The sequence below is a fragment of the Sphaerodactylus townsendi genome, linkage group LG07 (genome assembly GCF_021028975.2).
Source record: "Sphaerodactylus townsendi isolate TG3544 linkage group LG07, MPM_Stown_v2.3, whole genome shotgun sequence".
Lineage (NCBI taxonomy): Eukaryota > Metazoa > Chordata > Lepidosauria > Squamata > Sphaerodactylidae > Sphaerodactylus > Sphaerodactylus townsendi.
Genome location: NC_059431.1, coordinates 53,449,332 through 53,472,407, shown reverse-complemented (window position 1 = coordinate 53,472,407; position 23,076 = coordinate 53,449,332). Strand labels below are relative to the sequence as shown.

The 23,076-nt window shown below is 39.8% G+C and overlaps 1 protein-coding gene across 2 annotated transcripts in view; it reads right to left on the bottom strand.

Annotated features, from left to right (window-relative positions):
- Positions 1 to 807: 807 nt before the first annotated feature.
- FER (FER tyrosine kinase) overlaps positions 808 to 23,076 on the bottom strand; it is a 130,794-nt gene continuing 108,525 nt past the window's right edge. For both annotated transcript variants that reach the window (XM_048502984.1, XM_048502986.1), the window contains exons 18-20: positions 11,021 to 11,175; positions 6,388 to 6,510; positions 808 to 3,617 (exon numbers count right to left, since the gene is read on the bottom strand). In XM_048502984.1, the coding sequence (XP_048358941.1) occupies positions 3,475 to 3,617; positions 6,388 to 6,510; positions 11,021 to 11,175 (421 nt within the window). In that variant the 3' untranslated portion in view covers positions 808 to 3,474. The remainder of the gene's footprint in view (positions 3,618 to 6,387; positions 6,511 to 11,020; positions 11,176 to 23,076) is intronic.

Genomic DNA, 23,076 nt, shown 5'->3' with positions numbered 1-23,076 from the left:
AGGCAGACAAAGGTCACCAACCGATTAGTCAGCTGATAACCCAATGATAAAAAATAGAGATTATTGCAATTTATTGTTTCTCCTATGCCAACATTAAGGAAAAATGAGGAAAACATGTCCTTCCCAACTGTTTTCTAACCAGACAATCCAGTGGCTAGTTATATAAATATGTACCAAGATAATTCTGGCATCTGCTTCACTGTTCAAAAAATATATAGGCAGAATCTGATAAACACATAGATGAATTTACCCTTCAAATTAAAAGTTCCAAATATTTAAAACCATCGTGTAATGGAAGTCAAATAAATGATTCTGATTGTGAAGGGACAACAGTCTTTCCTCAAGATATTTTTAGACAGGTCAGTTTTCTGTATCACATATTTCCAAAGAATACAGGGTATCTGTTTCATAGGAGCTCACTTGCTAGCTCAGCTGCTTTCATGTAGGTCCATCATAATCTTTTTTTTAAAGTAAAGACATCATAACCTGGCAAAAAATGCCATTTGCAGCTTTCCTTGTTAACAGTTTCTTGAGATCATATTCCTTAAATCAAGTAGACTGCAGTAACAGGCTCCAAAGCACCAAGCACAAATTTGCAAACAAAAGTTTTTGAAAAATTTTGGCTTTTGAGCCAAAATTTCTTGATTTGAGTGTAATGCAGAGGCACACTTACTTTAGCACTTTTAAAGCCCATGATGATCTACTGCTATGAAATACTACTAAATCTATTTAACAGTGCAAGTGGGAAAATCCTAATTTGTTATAATACAAGCCATCTAAATTTTGGAACAAAACACACAACAAAGGTTTGACTTAAGCCAACAGCTTATTCCAGCTTTGGATTATATAGATTTCCCTTTATCATTTCCCAAGCATGTGTGTATTTTGTTCCCCTCCCAGCTAATTGTTTTTGTCCACATGTATCTGGTATGGATTGAACTTCCTAATATACTTCAATATTTTAAATGAAAGGCATTGTTGTGTTATATATAATAAAGATACATTAAGAAAATGGTTCATAAAGTTTGTGAAAACCTAACTACCATATACTAAACTCACTTTCTATGAATAAACCAGGTCTGACAATATCCCATATAGTTTCTGATCTTAAACAGATCACCAATTTCAGACACAGGGCAGACAGAACAAACTCTACATGCTTTTGGTATTCTGTTTGGAAAGGGATTTTCAATTTGAGCAGCGGTATGACATGAATTGCAAATTTTAACTGCTTACATAAATGAAATATAAATAGCAGTTATCCTTTACATCTGCACAAGAAGATCAGAACAGTGTGTCCTGTTAATAAAATTAAGGCGAAGAACTGTTCTTTGCCTTTCACCAAGGAAGAGTACATTCAAAAGACTTTTAGAAATGGTATAGTCTCTCCTATATAAAAATATTAACCCTTAAGAGAAAAACTAAGAACACCAGGAATAAAAGGAAAATACATTCTTGTTCTTACATTTGTACATTAGTGAATGCATAGATGAAGACCTGCAGCAGACAGATTTGTGACTTCTCCCATGTGGTGTTAGCATTCAGTCTTTGTGCATTTCATTTAACACAGGAATGCCAATGAATTAAGGCACACTGTTTAGGATCCCTTTAGGATCATAGTAACCAAACTCATGTTTCTCATTTCAAACAGATCTTTAAGATCAGTGTATACACACTGCTAAATAAAGAAACTCCCAGGGTAGTCAGCACTAAAGTTTCTTCCCATCCTCTGCTTTTGCACTAGATTTCTGAACCCATGGATCAATCTGTGGGATAAAGAAAGAAGCCCAACTTTCTCCTGTGCTAGTGTGCTAACAAGTCCACCTACAGTTTTCTTCAATACAAATGTTTTATCATTTTATTCTGACATTAAATTTTATCCTGTTAATAACATCAGCCTTTCTAGACAACATGTACAAGACACCCTGCTCAACATTACCACTCTGTACTACCACAAAAATACACAAAAAGAGCAAATATTCTCTGGCTGGGAGGGTCTGCAAAACATGTAACATCTTGGTCCTATTGTACAAAACGTCATTGAAAGTTAAAAACACAGTTTTATGTCCACACCTCCATACCCTTGGGCTAGTGATGACCAACTTGTTAAGACATACTGTCATGTTGCTATCTTAGGCAAGAACCTCTGCAGCTATGGTCAATCTTTTAAAATATATTATCAGATTACAAAGCAGCTGAGAAAAACTCTTATTACAAATAAACCCAGATATAATTCATTCAAAATTTTGTTGTCCTGGGATAGCCTATGTTGATGAGTATGTTATATGTCATTGAATAAACCCAGAAGAATCTGAAAACAATTGTGTGTGGGGTGTGTGTGTGTCCTACAATGTATTACAACTCTGTGGTTTGTTTAGTGTGGAAGACACATTTCCTTGTTTCAGTATCATTAGAGGTTTCTTTTTGCTACCGAAAGACATTTTCTCTCCTTGGACAGTGTTATGGAATATAATTTTCCCCTTTTCCTTGCTCCAGCAGCATACAAAACAGGAACATCAATACACCGAGTTTCCAAAGGCCAATCTGGCAATTCACTTTCTCTTTCCCATTCAAAATCAATGCTACTGGTAATGTTCATTGTGAGCCATTCCCATACTTAAACATGTTTCTTGCTGATAGTACTTCTAAATGTGCACATTCAGAAACAACTGTATACTGCTATAGTTCATCTTTCAGAAAAGACAGATCATCTGCAATATTTCCAGACAAATATATATGACCCAGTTTCAACTTTTTAAAAATAAAAGCAAGACCAGACATAGATCTGTGCATGCTGATTCCTGGTGAATTGTGCCTTTTCCCCTGTTTTTTTTTAAAAAGGGAAATAAACATTCATTGTTGGAAATGTTTTCTGAGTCTTGCAATATTTGCAAGAAACTTCGAGTGCGCTCCCTGTTCCACAAACAAACCTTTAGCTTATTTTGTTTTTTTAGAACAAGAACCAGCAAATCCAAGACTACATCAGCTGGTGGTGGAGGATTTTTTTTTTGGAGTACTGCATTGTATAATCTTTTAAAACTGAGGTAACATTAAAAACTGCACCTTCAGTTTTAAGACTTGTAGGAAAGATGTGTAAATCATTCAGCTGGTAGAATGACTGGAATGAAAACTTGGAACTGAACTGAAATCTGAGAAAAAAAGTGAAAAACATTGTGAGGAATTTATCACAGTAAAAGAAAGAAGCCAGAGTTCCTTATGTGTGTGTATTCTAAGTACACACAACCTAAAAGAGAGTATCACTGTGATTAGTTACACGGTATTTGGCAAAGCCTCTCTTCCTCTTCTACATAGGTATGATGTTCTTGCAGCCTGTCAAATTTGTACACAAACCGTTTGTTTTAAGAAATCCCAGAAGAAAACCCAAAGCAATGTGATATAAATGCATAGTGTTCATGACAAAAATATTACTTTCTAGAAAAAGAGAAGTCTAGTTTGAATCCTGCTAGTTTTTCACTATGTCACTCTCTTCTTGATTGCAGCCAGTTCTTTGTGAATCTCATAGAATTTTGGTCTGAGTTCAGGGTTATAATTCCAACACAGGTGCATTATTTTATAGATCTCCTCTGGGCATTTCTGAGGTGCTGACATTCGATAGCCTAACATAAAGAAAAGAAATGATTGTTAAAAATGTACCTGAACTTTGGAAAGTGAAAAAAAAAGACTATAATTAAAATTAGATGACCCCACTTCCTCAAAGCTGATACTCACAGAATATTAAAAGAGGCACACCTTCTCTTAAATATATTAAGGGATTTTCACACCAGGTTGCACTGAAAGTCTGAAAACTAAATGACCCAACATTGCATGAACTGAAAAAATAAATTGTCAGGATGGGTCAATCACTTCAGCCCACACGCTCAGAGCTACAATCTATCTGAAAAGTTGACTGCAGGTTTGCATTCAGTTCTTTATTATATCAATAATAATTAATGTACAATATAATTTTTTGAATGAGGCATTTACCTAGTACTCTTTCAGCTATATGTTTATTTGTTTTGAGAAATACTTTTATCTTCTACCACTATATAAAATACTTTTATCTCCTATCTTCCATTTTAAAATATGCTTTTTATTCTGAAGTTCCACTGAAATTAGCCAAACTTACTTCTCAGTAAGACATGCTCAGGATTTCAGCCTTAATCACACTTCCACTTTTATTTTCTTATTCTGTTTTTGTTTTTGTTTTATCAGCCAGCTTTGCCCATTTTTAATCAGGCCTCTCTCTTTACAATATCATTCTGAATTCACTTTACTCCTCTCACACACAGCAAATTGTTTTCTTTGCTGAATCAGTACACAACATTTTCTCCATACTGTTCAAACATAAGAAATCATCCCAAGGGAACAGAGGGCAAGAACGTGGTAGATCTTAAACTATGAAAGAAGAGGCTCCAGAGCTTGGGAAAAGCAAGCTTTACATTCTATAACCTCACAGATACAAAACCTTAAAACCTCTGTGTATTGCTAATATCTACTATATAGATCATACAGGAAGGCCAGGCAACATAATGAGCAATTCCATACAGGATGGTGCAAACCCCTATAGAACTTTATAAGAAATGGTGAATGAAAGTGCAACTGCATTTTGAAGAGCATATCCCATACCGGTAAGTGCTCCTCTGCCATTTGAGGCCAGTGGGGACTTGTGAGAAACTCACAGGGAAATTACCTCACTGATCCTTGTGTTTTCTCCTCTGGCTTCTGACACCCACCCCCCAGCCACCTTTCTCTATCCTTTCCTCCCATTGCAATTTCATTCTAACATCTCTTTTCTTCCACACCATCCTCCTTCTCCTTCCTTACCCTCCCACACTGGTTCCCCAGCTCCCATCTGTCCTCTCACCACCAGTTGTTTCCACAGTCTTACCTCCCTGTCACCCACTCGTTTCCTCATCACTCTTCCTGCCTACCCCAGCCATTCTGCTCATCCAGTCCCTTGCCACTCTGCCTTTTCATAACTGCCTCTTTGCCATCTTGCCCACTTGCTCCTTTCCTCAGCCTACCCCAACCTTGTCACTCAGCCTACTTCCTCACCCCTCCTAACCACTCTGCCTGCACATTTCCCTTCCTTGCTGTTCTACAGACCTGCCTGCCTGCCCACCCCTCTCCTCACTGTGGGCTTCACAACCCTCCCTGCCTACTTCGTACCACCCAATTGTTTGTCCCCTGCTGATCATGGCAATGCAGCCCCTTCAGACTGGGTGGAGGTGCTAAAAGAAAATGATGTTGACGCTGCTGTTTCAGCTCAACCTGCAGATTGCTTTGATGTCGGCTCAACAGGAGGAAAAGAAGTGGCAATAGTGCCTCTTCTTTCCTGACCCAGCCAAAGCTTGGCTTGCAGCGTCTGATGCAGCCCTTACAGTGAACAGTTTTCTTCTTCCCCTCAGGGAAAGGGAGAGAAAAGAAGGCAGCAGTGGCGGCTCCAGCAGAGGTGTCTTGTCTGTACACCCACAAACACTCCTCTATTTGGGGTGATTTTACCCCCTCCCCAGTTTCTTATTTTTCCACAAAACTAGGGGATCTTCCAAGTTTGCAAAAAATATATATATAATCCAGAGTATAATCTGCAGCTTTAAGTATCCATAGGTGAAATGATGCCAACTACTGGAAATACTGATGTTTAGCTTCATTTTCACATATAATTACTTGCTACTCTCCAATAAAGCATGAGGTTATAGTAAAATATAAGCAACTTTTTTATCACATAGAGCATTTTGTTCATATTTCTGTGCATGTGGAGTCTCATTTGTGTCTTCATTGAGCATCATAGGAATCTGTCAGCTGTGGCTGTATCCCATATCACTGTGATACGTAAATAAAACCTGAACCAAACAACCATGGCCATCTTGTAGGATTCTTCCCTCATGGCAAAGCAGTTCTCACAGTGCTTAATGATGTGTCTCATCATACATCTAGAGCACTTCTAGTTTGCCCTCATATTTTGTCTCATTTTTCCCCATGGCCTACACATTTTCCTCCTGGCCTACAAAAAACATTCCAGGGAGATGCTGTATCCTATCAATGCTAAACTGGCCCCTTCCCCTGTCCTTTTTTTAAAAAAAGGTATTAAAATAAAGAGGTCCCTGGAGAGATCTTGTTAAAACAAGATCAATAAACATTTTGATTATCAACACAGGTTTCAAATTCTGAAACTATAAAATCAATACAATACTTGCAAAATCATCTGTATGATACTTTTTGTGGCAATTACCCTCTATCTCAAAACTCTGTACATTGTTAACTGGTAATTTCTTTAGGACAGAGGGAGACCTTCATCCCAATTAAATACAGTATAACACAAAGTTTTACCAAGGATTACTTGTAGTCAGGTTTAAAAATCACATAGAAAACTCCAGACGTAATTACCTTTCTCTACTTGCTCCCGAGCCTGCTGATTAGTCATTCCTGGGTATGGGCATATACCTAAACTGAAAGTCTCCCAAAGAAAGATACCAAAACTCCATACATCACTTTCAGAAGTGTATCGCCCTGCAGATTAAAAAAAAAAAAGACAGCAATATTGTAACAGCATGTATAGAACGATTCAGGAAGCCAAAGGGGAGACTTAGGAAGCCCCATAGCTTCGGTCGAAGAAAAGTTTAGTTAACAGTTCAAACCATTGCCACAAGCAGCAATATAAAAGTTCCAAAAATTTTGCAGCCATTTTTTTCTGGGAAAAATTGGAAAAAACAAAAATACGTGCTGATCTATCAAAATCTAAACTAATATTACTGATTTAACAACATAAAATGTGGCCCTTATTTACTCAGCATATAAAATTGCAAGACTTGACATCTTTATGTAATTTAAAATTTATGAGTGCATTAGTCTTTGAAACAAGTAAAATTGCAAATACATCTAATAATTGAGAGAAAACTGATACACCCGGTGCTATCTTAACATATGTGCCTTAATTTTTGCTGTCTCGTTAGAGAAAACTATGTTTTCAATGAAACTTTGTTTTCCTCTGAGGCTTTGGTACAGTTTCTGTCCTACCTACTATTTATCTTTTTTAAAAGATAAAGCAAGAAACTACTTTTTACCCAGTCAATGGGTATATAAATCACTATGGCTTGAGGGAGACATGTAAAGGACAATCACAAGTCAGGTTAAAAGGACAACCGAAGGTACACAACAGCTGAAAAGAAATGAGAGCCATGCATGCTCCCCTCATGAAGACAAGAAATGTGTTTTAGATTTAAGAACAGTAGGTGTCTATAAAATGCCCACCTTGTCTTTCAAAAGCAGTTCACTCATTTGAAAAGAGACAATATTTCATAGGATTTTTTTTTCATCATTTCCCAAAATTTCCAGTTGAAAAAAATTGGGGAGCGGGAAGGCCTCCAGGAATTTTTTTTTCCTGAATTTTTCCATGCTTTCCCTGAGGCCTTCACATTACTAGCCACAAAAATATTGGCATGCGGATGAGACTGTTCTAACCGTAGGAATAGGTTATCTTGCTAAGACATAAAACATAAAGTACAGTAGCATGGTTTTCCAGAAATATAGTCAAAACCCAAGAGGTCAGCAGCAGAACAAGCATCCTTCTGATCAGGGACCATGTACAACAAAACAATGCAATTTTACAGGACTCATCTGACATGTCTGTCATGTAGTTCAGCAGATCACAAAGATGTTTACACCATAATGCAAAAGCATATTTACTTGACTATCTTCTCAAACAGCCAGATCTTTGTAAGCACTGTTGCTAAGAGTTGGAAGCCCACGTCCTGGCGAATTAAGGGCCACACAATTGAGCAGGTCAAATATTTCCGATACCTTGGCATTTGCTATAGGTATAATTTGTCATGGTCCTCACAGCGACAAGCAGTAACTACCACGGCACATACCAACATGACGGCAATATATCGCTTTTTTTACAGTAAAGGCAATCAATACATTCCTGCGGCTTTGAAGGTTTTTGAGGCTAGGATTGGCTCCTTGCTACTGTATGGATTCCCCCATTTGGATTTACGACTGGCAATAAAATAAATCATTTTAATTTATTACATTTCCAAATTCCTTCCGAGGAAACTAATAGGAGGCTCCCTAGATTATTTAATTGGCCCATATACAGCTGCGTTGTGCATAGAGATGGTAGCCAAACAACTCTAGAAACCTTGGCATGGATAAGGGCCATAAAATATTGGCTGCATATACATTTTTTCTAGTGGGATCAAGTAGCTATATTCCCTCTCTGTTTATCAGATCACTTTATTATTTCAGAGATGGTATGCTTTGATCTTTAGAAAAAAAGTTGAAGCTATGTGGTTTCCCCTTGGAATCCTCCTTATGCTTACAAAAAGTGGAAGCCTTCAGACTAATAGTTAAAGAATAGGCTCTTGGATCTTGATTTTCATAATTTGACTCTTGCTGCCAAGACAACCTGTTCTCCGACTACATTATTAATCCCATGCGAGCGCGGAATTATGGCAGCATATCTTACGATCCTGCTGATTAAATCCCACCCAGAGGGAGAGCCTTGCTTGGCTACTGCAAAGGATGTAATGTGCTACCATCAGCTCTCTGCTGAGGTGGGGAAAGAAGATTTAGAATATGGAACATGCTAAAGAGTTTGTTCATGTGATAGGACTACGGTTGAAACACTTGACCATTCTCTGTTTCTATGCCCTAAATACAATAAGATACGCATGAAATACATGAATTCCATTTTCTTGCAATGTTCTCAGTGGCATGAGTGTTATAAGATACCCAATCTGTAAAGGATTCAATGGTGTTGATGAGCGGGTCAGCCGCCCAGCCTTGACTACATTCCACAGCCCGGGCGATGGGCCAGCTTCTCCGGCGGAGACCTTATCTCTGCGAGGGAGATGAGACCTCCGTTCCCATGGGAATCCGGGAGAGGGGATGGGATGGACAGAGTTATAACCTGTGCTTCTGGCGGGAGATCTTATTCCTGCCACTGCGTGTACGTGAGCTTTCTAGGATGTCTGAATAAACGGTCTTTTACACCCAAAAAGCCTTTTATTTCTGCTTCTATGGAATTCCTTACACAATCTCCTGAACAGCTCTGAGGTGCTCTTTTGTGAAACTGTTGCAAATTTTATACTGGAAATTAGTAATTTTAACTGCAATTCTTAACCTTGTTTTGTTTTAAAATTTTGTCCTTTTTTGTATGCCAATAAAGGTTTGTGTTGTTGTAAGCACTGAAAGTGCAAAATAATTCTATTTTCATTACAATCCTAAGGAGAGTTATTTCAGTCTAAGCCCATTCATTTCAATTCGCTTAGACTGGAGTGACTCTGCATAGGATTGCACAGTTAGATTCCTTGTAAGTCATCTTAGTGCTGCTTCTGACACCCAGTTATCCTCACTACATGATTTTCATGAAGTTGATTTTAAAAACTGACAGAGGAATAAATGCGAGGTGCTAGTGCAGTGTTTAAAAAAGTGTGTAAATTTTACAAGAGTCAGCTTGAGAAGTGGTACCACACAGATAGAGTGGGATACATGCCACTATGAGCAGGTAACACTTCCTCTGTAAACAAAAATAAATTCCATGGGATTAATATATGACAAATGAAATCAACCTATTAATCAATACTGTTTGCTTATTGATATTACTTTTCGAAGACCTTAAGAGTGAATTGTTTTTAAAGGCCATAAAATCATTAAAATCCTCAATACAATTTATTCTAAGGTGCCTGGATGGAGTTTAAGATCAGATGGATTTTTTTCATTTTTTTCTTCCTGCAGTCCATTTAAATTCTTATCTACAAACCTTGTTGAAAAATTTGAATCAGTAAAATACTTTTTACCCTTGCTTGTATAAATCCCACACTAAAATGTTTCTATATTTTAACCTAGCAGCCTCTATCTAGAAAGCCTGCCACTGTTCAAGGCTCATTTGAATGATAAGGAACCCTTAGGGATCAATGCAGAGTACCTCATTTTTCATTGTATCCCCCTTCCCACACTATTTCTTCTCTCTCACCTGTTAACCACCCTTTCCACGCCTCACCTTCTCAGCCATTCACCAATCTATCTTTTATCTCCCTTCCATTATTTATTTACTTCATTTTATGCCCCAACTTTTAAATCCAGGACTCCCAGACCCTGCTCTGAAGCTCTAACAGCTGTACCACATTGGCTTTCATAGGATGGTTACTGTTGAAGAGTAGTAAGCAGCCAGGCATAGATGAGTCACACAAATCAGGTAAGTACCAAGTCGCCCAGTGATTGCTGTCAGGCCTGGCTCTGACAAGTTTTCCCTGAAAAGCCCAAGCAGTTCTATTGAGGACCCAGCCCCCTCACCCTGCTTTTTGCTCACAGAAACCAAGCCCTTGAGGAAATCCATTTGTTAAAGCTACAGGCACTTTTTTCATTTTGGGGGTTTTCTAAACCACATAAAGTATTGCCAGAAAGATAAATAAAGAGGCCTATATCAAATGACTAAACTGGGCCTATTGTATTTTGGTCTAGTTATGAGAAGACAAGAGTCAATCATGCTAGGAAAGACATGGTAGGAAAAGTTGAAGGCAGCAAGAAAAGAGAAAGATCCAACATGAAATTGATTGACTCTACAGAGGAAACTACAGTTCTCAGTCCTTGAGACATGAGCAAGGCTGTTAACAATAGGATGTTTGGGAGAACAGTGATCATAGGGTTTCCATAAGCCTGGTAGTGGCCTGATAGCACTTACACACACAATGTATTTTTTAGATTTCAGAATTATTGTTTTGCAAACATGGGCCACTGTACAGGTTTGTAGAAAGATCAGTCTTGCCAGTTTTCAATTCCAATCACTGGATTTATGTATCTGCAGATTATAATATATAAGCAGGGGCTTACGGGACTTGCAGGGGAAAACCCATCTCTCCCCATCACTAAGCTGGTATAGTTCCAGGTCTTACCACCCACCTTAGATCCCAGTGGCAGCAGCAGTAGTGCCTGCAAGCTACCCTGAGGCTGGAGTAGCTCACAAGTTCTGGAGACCTTTGTATTCCATTTACTTTTATTAAAAATAACATTTCTTTACCATAGTTCAAAGCCTCCGGAGCTGTCCATTTGATGGGAATCTGCTTTAAGCCTGAAGAGGAATAGACTCCATCATCTTCTTGACGAGACATTCCAAAGTCACTGATTTTCAGTATGTGATTTTCACCTACTAGGCAGTTTCTGGCAGCAAGGTCCCTAGGAAGAAAAAAAAGGCACTGCTGTTATACAAAACCAGAGTTTACAATAGAATTGTGCATTTTTATATTATATTATATGGGCCTGGAGCAGCTGCTGTCGTCCTTTGATACTGCCATGAACAAATAATGCAAATACATTTAGGAGGAATTTAACACCCCTATATATTTTACTTTTTATTTCAGATTTTTTGTCTAACCTGGGAGGTCTCCCAAGTTTGAAAAAAAGTCAGTTTAGCATCAGTTTGCCCCCTAATCTGCACATTTAGGTATCCACAGATGGGGCCACATTTCGCTATTAGTATACAGATACCATATTTCTATTCCATTCTCAGCCCTTTAAAGGACTTGAATTTTCTGCTGATAAACCAGTGGATTTGATACTCATAGTGAAGGCTATGATTGTTCTCACTGTCTTCTTCCTCAGGTCAAAGGTACTATATCAGCCCTCACCCTAATCCCCAGTGACTTCTATGTTTGCATGATTCTCCAGTACAGAAATAAACAACTCAGGTGAGCAGTAAGAGTTCTTGGCTGGAGCTATGTAGGCCACCCCATGATGATGCCTGGCACAGCATTATGATGGCACCTGGCTCCATTTTGACTCACATAACTGTATGAGGGGAACTCTGCTTCTCAGCTATTCTCTGAGATGAAAGATGGCCTTCTCCATTACATCCCAGGAGGCAGGAATGCTAATGTGGCAATCTGCTCATTTTCTTCAGTTCTTGCTGCATCCCTGGAAAGTTGGGGGTAGGCGGGTCCAGAATGGCCCCTTTTAGCATTCTTATCCTTCTCCTGGAAATTACTTATCTGACTGCTGAAGCAGCTGAGAGTCTGCATTCTGCATTCCTATGGGAAGTCTCTGGCTGGGAAGTTTTCGGTTGGAGCGAGGGAAAGGCCAGCATGCAGAATACCTTAGCTTCAACATCAGCAAACTAATCGTGTCACATCATACCCTAAATTTATTTTTCTTTTCAAAAACATCAAGCCTAACAGAGAGTTCAGGGGACTCCGAGAACGTGTACACTTATTGTTTTAGTTGATTTTAATAAAAGGTTTTAGATGGACTCTTGATTTTGAAAATGTAAACAGTTCTCAGATTTTTTTAAAAAAAAACTAAAATAGTACGAGCAACATATGTAGTGTAATAGAGTACTGAAGCCACAGACCCCTTGAGGGTTATTTCCAGATCTGATAGCGAAGGATAGCACAGCCTGAAGACAAAACCAGAACTACTTATTCTCATAACTCCCAAATGTGGAAGGGGAAGATAAACAATTAATGGTCATATTTTTTCACCAATGGTTGCCAAACTGACACAAGCTCTAAGCCATTTATCCTTCAGCATTCTTGTCTTACATAAAGATTGTATCTTTAACATCAAATATTAATATTCAGATATTATAAGTGTAAAACATCCCCTACACCAAAGATTCAAACAAACAATACAAATAACAATTAATTAATAATTATTCCACAAAATAATTTAAATATCCAGCTCATCACTGGTTCTCTCAAGCTTGTTTAATAATTTATCCAATACATGATCAATAATGTATCAAATATATTCATGAATAACTGTTGATAGAACAAAGATACTGAGAAAAATACCTCCTAAATATACACTCCTAAAAAAAAAAGACAAACTAGTAAATGTCCCCTTGGCTCAGCTGAAAACTATATGGAGCATGTCCATGCAAGGATGGGAATACCAGTGCTTTTAGCAGAATGACCACAGTAATGATGCCAAATCCAGGCTGCAATCTACATTGTTATCCATACGAGTAATCAGGAGCAGACTGGGGGAAAAAGGGTCGTGGAAATGAACCTGGTGCCCTGCTAAAGAACGGAGGAAGGGAAGGTGAATGACTCTGCTCAGCTTTCAGTCTCACTCCCCTCAGCTTGGCTATAAACCATGGCACAGAATAAGGTTGGGCCCATTTCTCACTGTGCTGAGCAAGGCTGTAGTCAGCCCATCGCTATACCAGGGCTCACCAGGTGTGGCAACCAAACCCAGGAAAGACACATTCATTGCCAGGTGGTATGTCATCCCTCACAGGATCCATCTTTTGCCATGCCAAGGTGCTTCCTGACTGACATGGCTTTTTCCAGGTTTGGAGGAGCGCAGCCTGCCACCTCTGCTCCACCACATGTGTGTTGCTTCTGGGTTTGAGGGAAGTGAGATGGCTTTGTCTGGAGTGCTGGAGAGGGCTGTCTGCTGCCTTTGCCCTGCCGCATGCAGTGTGCTCCTGGGTGGGGCATTGGAAGAGGGTGGGGAGAAGTGGGAGGACTTTGTCCAGAGTGGTAGGGAGGGCAGCCTGCCACATTTGCCACACCACTGGCAGCGTGGCCATGGGTTGGGAGAGGGTGGTGGGAAGTAGGAGGGCTTTTTCTGGGCTGGTGGGAAGAGTGGCCTGCCCCCTTTGCCCTGCTACAGGCAGCATGCTTTTGGGTGGGGTGTTGGGAGAGGGTGGGGAAAGTGGAAGGGCTTTGTCCAGAGCAGAGGGGAAGGAAGCCTGCCGTCTTAGCTCCACCATGGATGGTGTGCTCCTGGGTTTGGTGTTGAGGGAGGGAAGTGGGAGGGCTTTATCTGGGCAAGTGGACCTGATGCCTTTGCCCAACATTGGGCAGCGTGCTCCTGGGTCAGGTGGAGGGAGAGGGTAGAGGAGAGTGGAAGAGCTTTGGTGCAGCCATTGGGGAGAGGGATTTGTTGCCTTTCCACCACTGGCTGACAGTTGGTCTGGTACTGGGGAAATGGTGTGTGGGAAGTGGGAGGGCTTTTGGTGGGCCAGGGAGGGAGTGTGCAGGAATTGGGAAGGTAAACAGGGAAGGAGGAAGCTATTGGCGGGCCTGATAGGGCTTTCCAGGATGGGTGGGGAGATTCTCATTCTGTTTTGAGCGTGGGGACAAACCCTCAACCAACGGGCACACTGGACAGTATCCAGTGTGTCCATTAGTTGAAAATTCACCGTCAAGTCAATTTGCATGTTAGTGAATTATATAGGGTAAGATGATTGAGTATTGGTTTCAACCATAATGGCTGTCTGGCTGTCTATCTTACAAAAGCTGGACACAATCCAACTGAATAGCTGGATTAAAAAAAAGTCACATACTTTGTTGGGTTTTTTTATTGGCAGCATTTTCTTTTCTTTTTTTAAAATTTAAGACTGTTTCTCTGGATTAGACACAGATATCTATAAATGAATTTTAACAGCCTCTCACTTCTAGGTGATCCTTGGTCCTGGCATTAAACAAGGTCTATTTATTACAACTTTTACTCGACTCTGATATCAGAATTAAAAGCATGAAACGTTAAAGCAGCATTATGTCCCAGTTTTACCTTCTCTCTTATTTGGGGGAAGAAATAAGACTACTAATATTCTGAAATCTAGAACTATATTTAATAGCTATGGTCAAAGGGAAGCACTATGAATAGCAGCCTGCAGTACTACAATTTACTCCCCTGAATTTTGAAACCAGCCTGAGATAGGAAAATATTATATTTCCAAGTTCCACTGGGCGCTTTGAGTCAGTCACATGGTCCTCTGAATTGTGGCCTATAAGTCCAGTAATTTAAAAAAATCCAACATCAGAAAACTTTGTAGGCTGAAATTCTTATCACTTTACAGCAGCTCTTGCGGATTTAAACTTTTAGAGCACTACACTACTGACAAACATAAGTCAAAAGCTTGGTAAAAACAAAAAGGCAAAAGGCTCAGCAGAAGCCATCCTGCAGCAAAGAAAAAACTTATCCCAAACATTCTTTAAAACATTTTGTGAGCACAGCTGACCATAAGAAAAATAATAATGTTAAACTATTTGAACACAAGCATTTAATGTTGGGAATTACAATTATAACATTAGAAGTCATTCCTGAGAAAAGGATTTATGAAGAGTTTGCTGTTTGCTTTCAGGGTAGATACTTTGTCAACCAATAGGTTGCTATGCATAAATAATGAATTGTTTCTTTGAGGATTATTAAGATTAAAAATTATGCAAGCTTTTAAATGGAATCTTGTTTATATGCAAGTTGTGAGAACAGCCCACAGGCATACTTTTGCTATTGTTTCTTGAATTCTTGAGAAAGGTGATAGAACCATAGTTGTTCAGTACAGACAAAAAATAGGTAAAGGTAGTCTGCTGTGCAAGCACCGGGTCACATTATGACATTTACTATATTTCACATAAAAATGATAGTTCAGTCAGTTGAGGTACGGTGGTTGAGAAAGTTGTATGCATCTGAATTAGAATACAGTCCTAAACAAATATGGGAATAATCATTCATTTATTATGCACTGCCTTTGTCAAAACCATTATTTTGTGCATTACTGAACATGGTATTTTGATACAAGAGCATTTATGCCAAAATTTTTACTTTCAAACTTTCAAATGGATGGCGAGAGCAGGGTTAAGCAGGCACTAGCACCCAGGCAAAGGTTTGCTTTGTTCTATGACAGAGGAGTATACAATCTAACATCATCTTTATGGCAAACAATGTATAGGAAGACTATGTTTACGGAGTGGTCTACCAATTCCTCCCTCAGTCACCTACACTTTAAAACCAGCCTGGATGAAAAGGAATAAGCACCTTTTAAATTAATTAATATATATGAATCTCACGGTTCTTCGAATGCAATATTGTAATAGTAGCTATGGATATGAAGGCCACCTACTCAAAAGGAACACTTCTTCATATGCTCAGTGACCAGGGGAAGGCAAAAGAAAGCATGCAGTTTATGCAACATGAGGTTCCATTGTACAAACTCATCACACATAGTATCCTAATTTTCAGCCAAAATGAACTCCAAAAGTAGGTCTCAGGAATTAAAGGCAAAGAAATATTAAAATTCAGCATGGATGGTCTATGGAGAGGGGATACGCAAATTAAGTTAGATATGGGCAAGCTTCCTGTCCTTCCTCTGACAGCCCCATCAATAGCAAATGAATGACAGAGGGACTTGGATCCAAGCATAATATGGGGATGTACTGTTGCTACTGTTTTAATTGGATTTTAATGATGCTATTCGATTTGTTTGTTTTTTGTTTAATTTGTACACCGCTCTGAGCCCTTCGGGGATAGAGCAGTCTATCAAATCAAATTAATAATAATAATAATAATAATAATAATAATAATAATAATAATTATTATTATTATTATTATTATTGTTATTATTGTTATTAATTATGATGATGATGACAACAACAACGACAGTAGTAGTAGTAATCATCATCATCATCTCCTCTCCACATTAGGGTCATGCGTGAGTATACTAGCCTATGTAAGTGCCACACAAAGAAGCAAGGGGATGAAACACAGTGTAAAACAATTAGGGAGCTTGGAATATTATCAGGTATCAGTGCCTGGTGTTGGGTCACATATTGTATGGTGATGAGTCAGCAGTACTTAACTATCTAAGCCAGGAATGTCGAACTAATTTGTTATGAGGGCCAGTGGAATGTTGAACTCATTTCTTATGAGGGCAAGGAGTGTTGAACTCATTTGATATGAGGGACAGATATGACATAAATGTGACTTGGTCAGGCCAGGCCCTGGGGGAACAGTAGCCTCAGGTGGTCCCAAAACAGAACTGAGGGGTTGGGGTGCCTGGACTGGTGAGCCTACAGCGGAGTGAGGTGACTGCCTTGAGGGGGCTTATCAGGCCTGGGAGCCAGCTGAGGCAACCCCCCCCCCCACTCGCTCCTAATCAGGAGCGAGGGGGAGTTGCCTCAGCTGGCTCACAGGCCTGATAAACTCCTTCAAGGGGCAGGATCTGATCCCTGGGCCATATGTTTGACCCACCCCTGATCTAAGCAAAAGTAAGGTATGACTGGCTGTCCATGTCTAAAATAAGCTATGTCATAGACCAGTGGTTCTCAACCTTCCTAATGCCACGACCCTTTAATACAGTTCCTCATGTTGTGGTGACCCCCAACCCTAACACCTATCTATTTTACAGATGGAGAACACTGATGCAGAGAGTCTTAGGCGACCCCTGTGAAAGGGTCATTCGGGGTCGTGACCCACAGGTTGGGAACCACTGTCATAGAACCACTTTCTGATCTGGGAGGCCTGTAGCAGCATGAATTCATATCTCAAGTGGGAGACTGATAGTGTTGCCAAAGCTAAAACTTGGCTAAGAGAGTCTGGAAATGCTGGGGACAGCTTCTTTGTTGCAAATGTATTTCAAGAAGAGGACAAATTTGCAGGAAAGATGGAGTGGAAAAGGGGTTACTTAACCCTTCATCCTGCCAGATGCTTTTCTCTTGAACTCTTCCCTCATCTGAACTATACTTCTTCCCAGGGCATTCCTCGAGAATGGTACCCAAAAAATAATGTATTGTCTTTTAGCTTTAATATTATTCCAAGCTCCCCAGTTCTTTTACACTATCTTATGAAGTGCAGTGTGATTAGCGATATACTCAACACAGCACAGAAATATATAAACAGTATGATAGTATATGAGAGCAAAATCTTAGTTTCACATTAATCATTTATTTCATATGATAGTCAGTGGCAGTACTCAGTGCCTACATTCTTTATCCTTTAAATCCTTAAACATAGTGTTCTTACAATTCAGGAATGCAAAGAGGATGGATTTTTCCCTCTCCTTTGTAAGCATGTTTATGACTGGAAAGAGTTCTCATCACTGTCACTAGTTATCAATTAAAGGGTGGCAATTATTCCACTGGAACAGTTAGCCATGGTTTTGTGTATGTGGTGAAAGGTGTGCACTATGCATTTGGACTAGAAAATGGTCAGTGAACTAGGCATGTCAATAAAGCAAATCAATTTCAAGCATTTGAGGAAGTAATACGAATGAGTTGTTTGAGGAATGTTTCTTAACTGTTTTTTCCATTTTGTTTTGATGGAATTTTTATTATTTCCATTTCAATTCATAATTTTTCATGTCTTTATATGTAGTGTTGATTTTATGACTTTCCCCCTAAAATTCATTCACATTTTGAAACAAAGGTTGCAATTCAGTTTGTCTGTTTCAACATATTTCCTCCCTTTAATAAAAAACTAGAGGTAGTTCAATTTCAATAATTCAGCACCGAGTTGGATAGGACTTTATTTCAAGCAGTAGAGCATTTGGTCCCAATCTTAGGGCAGCTATTCCTCATGGCAATGCAAGATGAAGTCTTTGCCAAGTCGATAGCCTCAATACTGAACAATTTACCTCTCAATTCAGAAACCTTAAACACATTCATTAGCACTTGCCTTACATTTAGATCTGTGATTCACACTTTCTACTCAAGAAATATTCCTTCATATGTCAAAATGCAAATGCTACTAATTGCTTAAAACAGAAAGCTTACTTCTAAAAATTGCACAGAACTATGTAATATATTCCAATTGATTATCAGTTTGAATATTAGGAGAGCCTTTATGGAGAATGTAGCAGCAGTTAGGGATACTTGGTTCATTGTAATTTGAAGAAAATCATACAGATATCCCAACGACAACATGAATCACTTTAAATGTCAGCAGGTCCACAATATGTTCAGAATGCAAGATAATTACTTGATGTTGTCAACAAAGCCTTCACCATTCCTGCACCCTGCCAGTAATTCCTACATATCGACTTTCAGCATGAAAACCCTGTGATTAAAAATAAATAAATAAATAACCTGCAGCATGATTCTGAAATCCTCTTGCTCTTATGTGATAAACAGGGATAAACAAGCTCTAAATGCCCACTATGCTACTTACAATTACATTGGACAAAATATTTTTAAATATAGAATCAAAAACTGTACATAGTACTCCATACAAAGCTAATATCTAAGGAGGATTTATTTAAGTAGCTATTACTAAAATATGAATGCTTAAGAGGCAGAAGACATTTGCTGACTGAATTGTCAGAGTAGCAACTACCATTTTTTCTAAGGTTGCTGCATCATCAATGCAACAGAGATTAGTAAGTAGTTATATATGCCCTGTTGTCTTGTTTGAAAACCGAACAAAAATCCTATTTCAGACATGATAAAACCACTCATTGTACTATTACATTCTATCCACTGATACAGAAATTCAGATGCTGAATTCAGCACCAAGGGAGAAAAAAGCCTATCAACATTCACATCACGCAAAAGGTGAAAGCAGAAGCTTTTACTGAAGAAGTGGATTCCTCCTACAGCTGATGTATTGTTAAGAGTTCCACTCTGAGTCAGCTACAGGATGATAACATGGAAGTTTCAACATCTGCCCAGAATGCAATTTGGAGACAGTAGGGTGGTGCAAAGGTCAAAGTAAATTTGATGGAAGTACCTAAAAGGAGGTCACAGATCCACAACAGCCATAAAAAGTTGGCTATTCTGTGCTTTTCTATCTCTAAAAAAGTGACGGAAGGGATAAAATAACAAATCCAGGATGGATCGTTGTAGTGACATCAAATTACTGCCTGTCTGGAGAAGAAACCCAAACAAAAGAGGCCCAAAATTGCAAAAAGTGAATGCTAATAAAGTCATCTGCCCAAAAGAGGGGGAAAAGCACTTAACGTTAATGGGCTAGCTATAATTCAAGCTAGCTATAGCAATGGGCTAGCTATAATCACATAAATATAATTCTTTTGTGGAAAACATCCTGTAACGCTCTTGGCAGAATCCTGTGAGAATGATGTGGTATCATAGTAAGGATCGTGCAGAGAAATGAACTGTTTTACTTCCATGAGCACTCAATGCAAGTTCCATTGAGCACTCAATGAGCACACAAAGCAACTTCCATCGTCTCCTCTTCTTGATTGCTGCTGGGCCAGGCCTATTGAGTCCTTGTTCCATGGCAAGAGGGAGGAGGTACAAGGATGGAACAGAAGGTCAAAGTAGTCCTGAGCAGCACGCTCCCCTCTGCTATTGGCTGACAGAAACCAAAGACTGGAGAATGCGAATATTGGCTGTTGTGGGTTTTCTGGGCTGTGTGCCCATGGTCTGGTAGTTTTTGCTCCAAATGTTTTGCCTGCATCTATGGCTGACCTCTTCAAAGGAGAAACACAACTTATCATGACATTCCTAGCCTTCTCAGTGCTTGGATGAGATAACTTTTAAGGCGCTTATATATGCTGTCTTAAATCTCACTAACAGAAGAAAGGTGGAGCGTAAACTATGAGGCCAGATAGCTATGCCATAATATTTTTAAATGTAGCACTAGCCATTCTAGCCTTCTTGCACCACGTGTTAGAGCACGAGAAGCAAGTACAACCCTGCAAGACCTGCCAACACTGGAAAGATCGATCTATATAAAAATTATCTATCAATGGAATAATCCATTTAGCAAGGCAACTAGGTCTCCTTCATTGGAGGCTAGAAGCCATTTTTTATACCTTCTTCAAATACAATTCTGCAAGGAAATTATGATACTTTGACTTGGATCCTGCAAACAAGTACAATTTCATGAGCACTGACTGTTAAGTTAAATGTCTGGAAATTAATAAGATATAATATAATTAAGAATGTTCTCTTAGTCTAGATGTCATATCAGATGTCCATTGTGCCACAGCATAGTCAAACAGTGGGTGATTACTACATTCTGTTTATTTTTCAAGTCATATTTTCCCTATAGCAAAAAGTTATCTTTTTAAAAAATGTCTCTTAATAAGGCCAAAGTGAAACTATCAACTTCTTTAAGATAAGTAATAAATGCTCCCATATGAAACTAATTGTTCAACAGGGATGAAAATGCACATTTCCCTTTATGCACTCAATTGATAGTTTATCTTTAACATAAGTATTCCCTTTTATCTAATTCCAATTTGCTGTCTTTGTAGATTATTTCTTCATTATTCTATCATGCTGAGTTTAAAAAACGCTCTGGAAATTCTAAAGTAAATACAGGAATCTTGAGCTGAAAAGTGTGATATATTCAAAAAACCCTACTAAAAAGCAAATGATTTCCCTGTGCAATCTTTTCGTACAAGCTACTTGCAGAGGCATTTGGCTTATAGGGACTTGGGGTCACACATGTCCCAAAAGGTGTGTGCCCCAGCCCCATGACACCAAGCCCCGCCCTCCCATGGAAGGGCAGGGCTCATCAGTGGGTGGCCCCAGCGCCCACCTGGCCTTCCTGCTGCCCCAAGCCCTGCCCCCGGCCTCTTTGCAGGCCGGTTTTTGCCCTCCCCAGGCCCTGCCAGCCTGCACGGAGGCTGGTTGACAGGGCTTGCTGTTGGGTGGCACCGGCCCTGAGCCACACCTCTGGCCTCCGTGCAGGCTGACGGGGCACAAGGGCCCCCAGAAGGTGCCTGGAGAAGGGGTTTTCTCTGGCACCATTTCCCTCCGATACGCCTCTGGCCACTTGTATAACAAAAACTGCTGATCAAATTGCAGAAACCAGTTTCTACTTTTGCAAACCTATTTCAAGATCTATGTCTTTAGATCTCACTCATGGTATCAGAGTTGGTAGGCTGAAGGATGATAATCCAAAAAGCAGACAACAAGACCATATAACTGGACAGAGTCTGTAACAGCAAGCAAAGACAAAACATGGTGGATCAGGAATGTGGGCCTGGCAGAAATATCAGTAACAGTTTCTTCTCTATTATGGAGAGAACAGGAGGGAAGGTTAGGGTTTAAAATGGTATTAGAGCAGAAGCATCATGATATGAAATTGGGCTAGTATGGCCTCCACCTTAACATCAAGCTGACAGACTGAAGCCAAGTGGCTTTCAAATGAGGTTCTTTAAGTACATGTGAGGGAACTTACCATAGTCTAATTGCTGTATTCTATGGTTATGATGCCATTAATATTCTTCCTTCTGGTACTGTCTGGGTTATGGTCAAGAAATGTCTTATTCTCCCCTAGGGATTCACATGAGGGAAATGAGGGGGGAGGGGCCAAGTAATTTGTATTTACAGCCTTGGATAGGGGAGTAAGGATGTTCAGAAGAGAGGATTGCAACTATTTATGTAGAACATGGCATTGCTGGCCTCACCCCATATGTCCCGGGTAGGCCTCTGCGATCGGCAGAGGCCAATTTACTGGTGGTTCCCAGCCCCTCTATGATGCGGCTGGCCTCTACCCGGGCCAGGGCTTTTATGGCCCTGGCCTCTGCCTGGTGGAACACTCTTCCATCAGATGTGCAGGCCCTGCGGGATCTTGGTGAATTCCGAAGGGCCTGCAAAACTGTATTGTTCCACCGGGCCTTTGGTGAGGCTGGTCGCAGATTCCCCCTCCCGGATGCCCCTGTGTTGCATGCTGTTCCATCTTTGGCACACCTGACGTAACATCTAATTAGTGCTGCCTACCCCCTCCCGGCCATGGGATCGGGCGTCACCATATTTGTAATGCTGCTATGTTTTTATAGAGTTTGTAATATGATTTTAATTGAATTTAACTTATTTATTGTGTGTATTGTTGATTCTGGTTTGATGTACACCGTCCAGAGCCCTTCGGGGGTTGGGTGGTTCTAAAATCCAATATAAATAAATAAATACATAAATACATAAAATATCATGTCAATTGACAAATACTGAGTGCAGACAGCAGTTATCAATAAAGCTTTTAAAACTTCTGAGTTGAATCTGTTTTTTCCTAACTTCAGGAATCCCCCCAATATCAGTGTGACCTACTCCTAGAATCTAGAAAAGTATCCACCAGCTTTCCCCATAAACTATTCTCTGAGACATGTACAGTCTCCTAAAGCACCCAATAAATAAACTCTAACCCAGAGCCCAGTGTGGAGAGCCGTCTGTCTCGGGAGTGGAGCGCAGCCAAAAGGGGGCCACCTCTCTTCTGTGGCGCACTGCACATTTGTGGGGAACCCAGTGCTAAGTCATTCGTAGATGACCTGATTCTAGCTTGGGGTTTCGTACGTAGCAGAGCAGCTCCCTCGCTGCGATCTATTGAAAGTCAACCCTCAACACACGCTTTTGTCTTTCCATATGGCTTTCCAAAAAAGCCAATCTC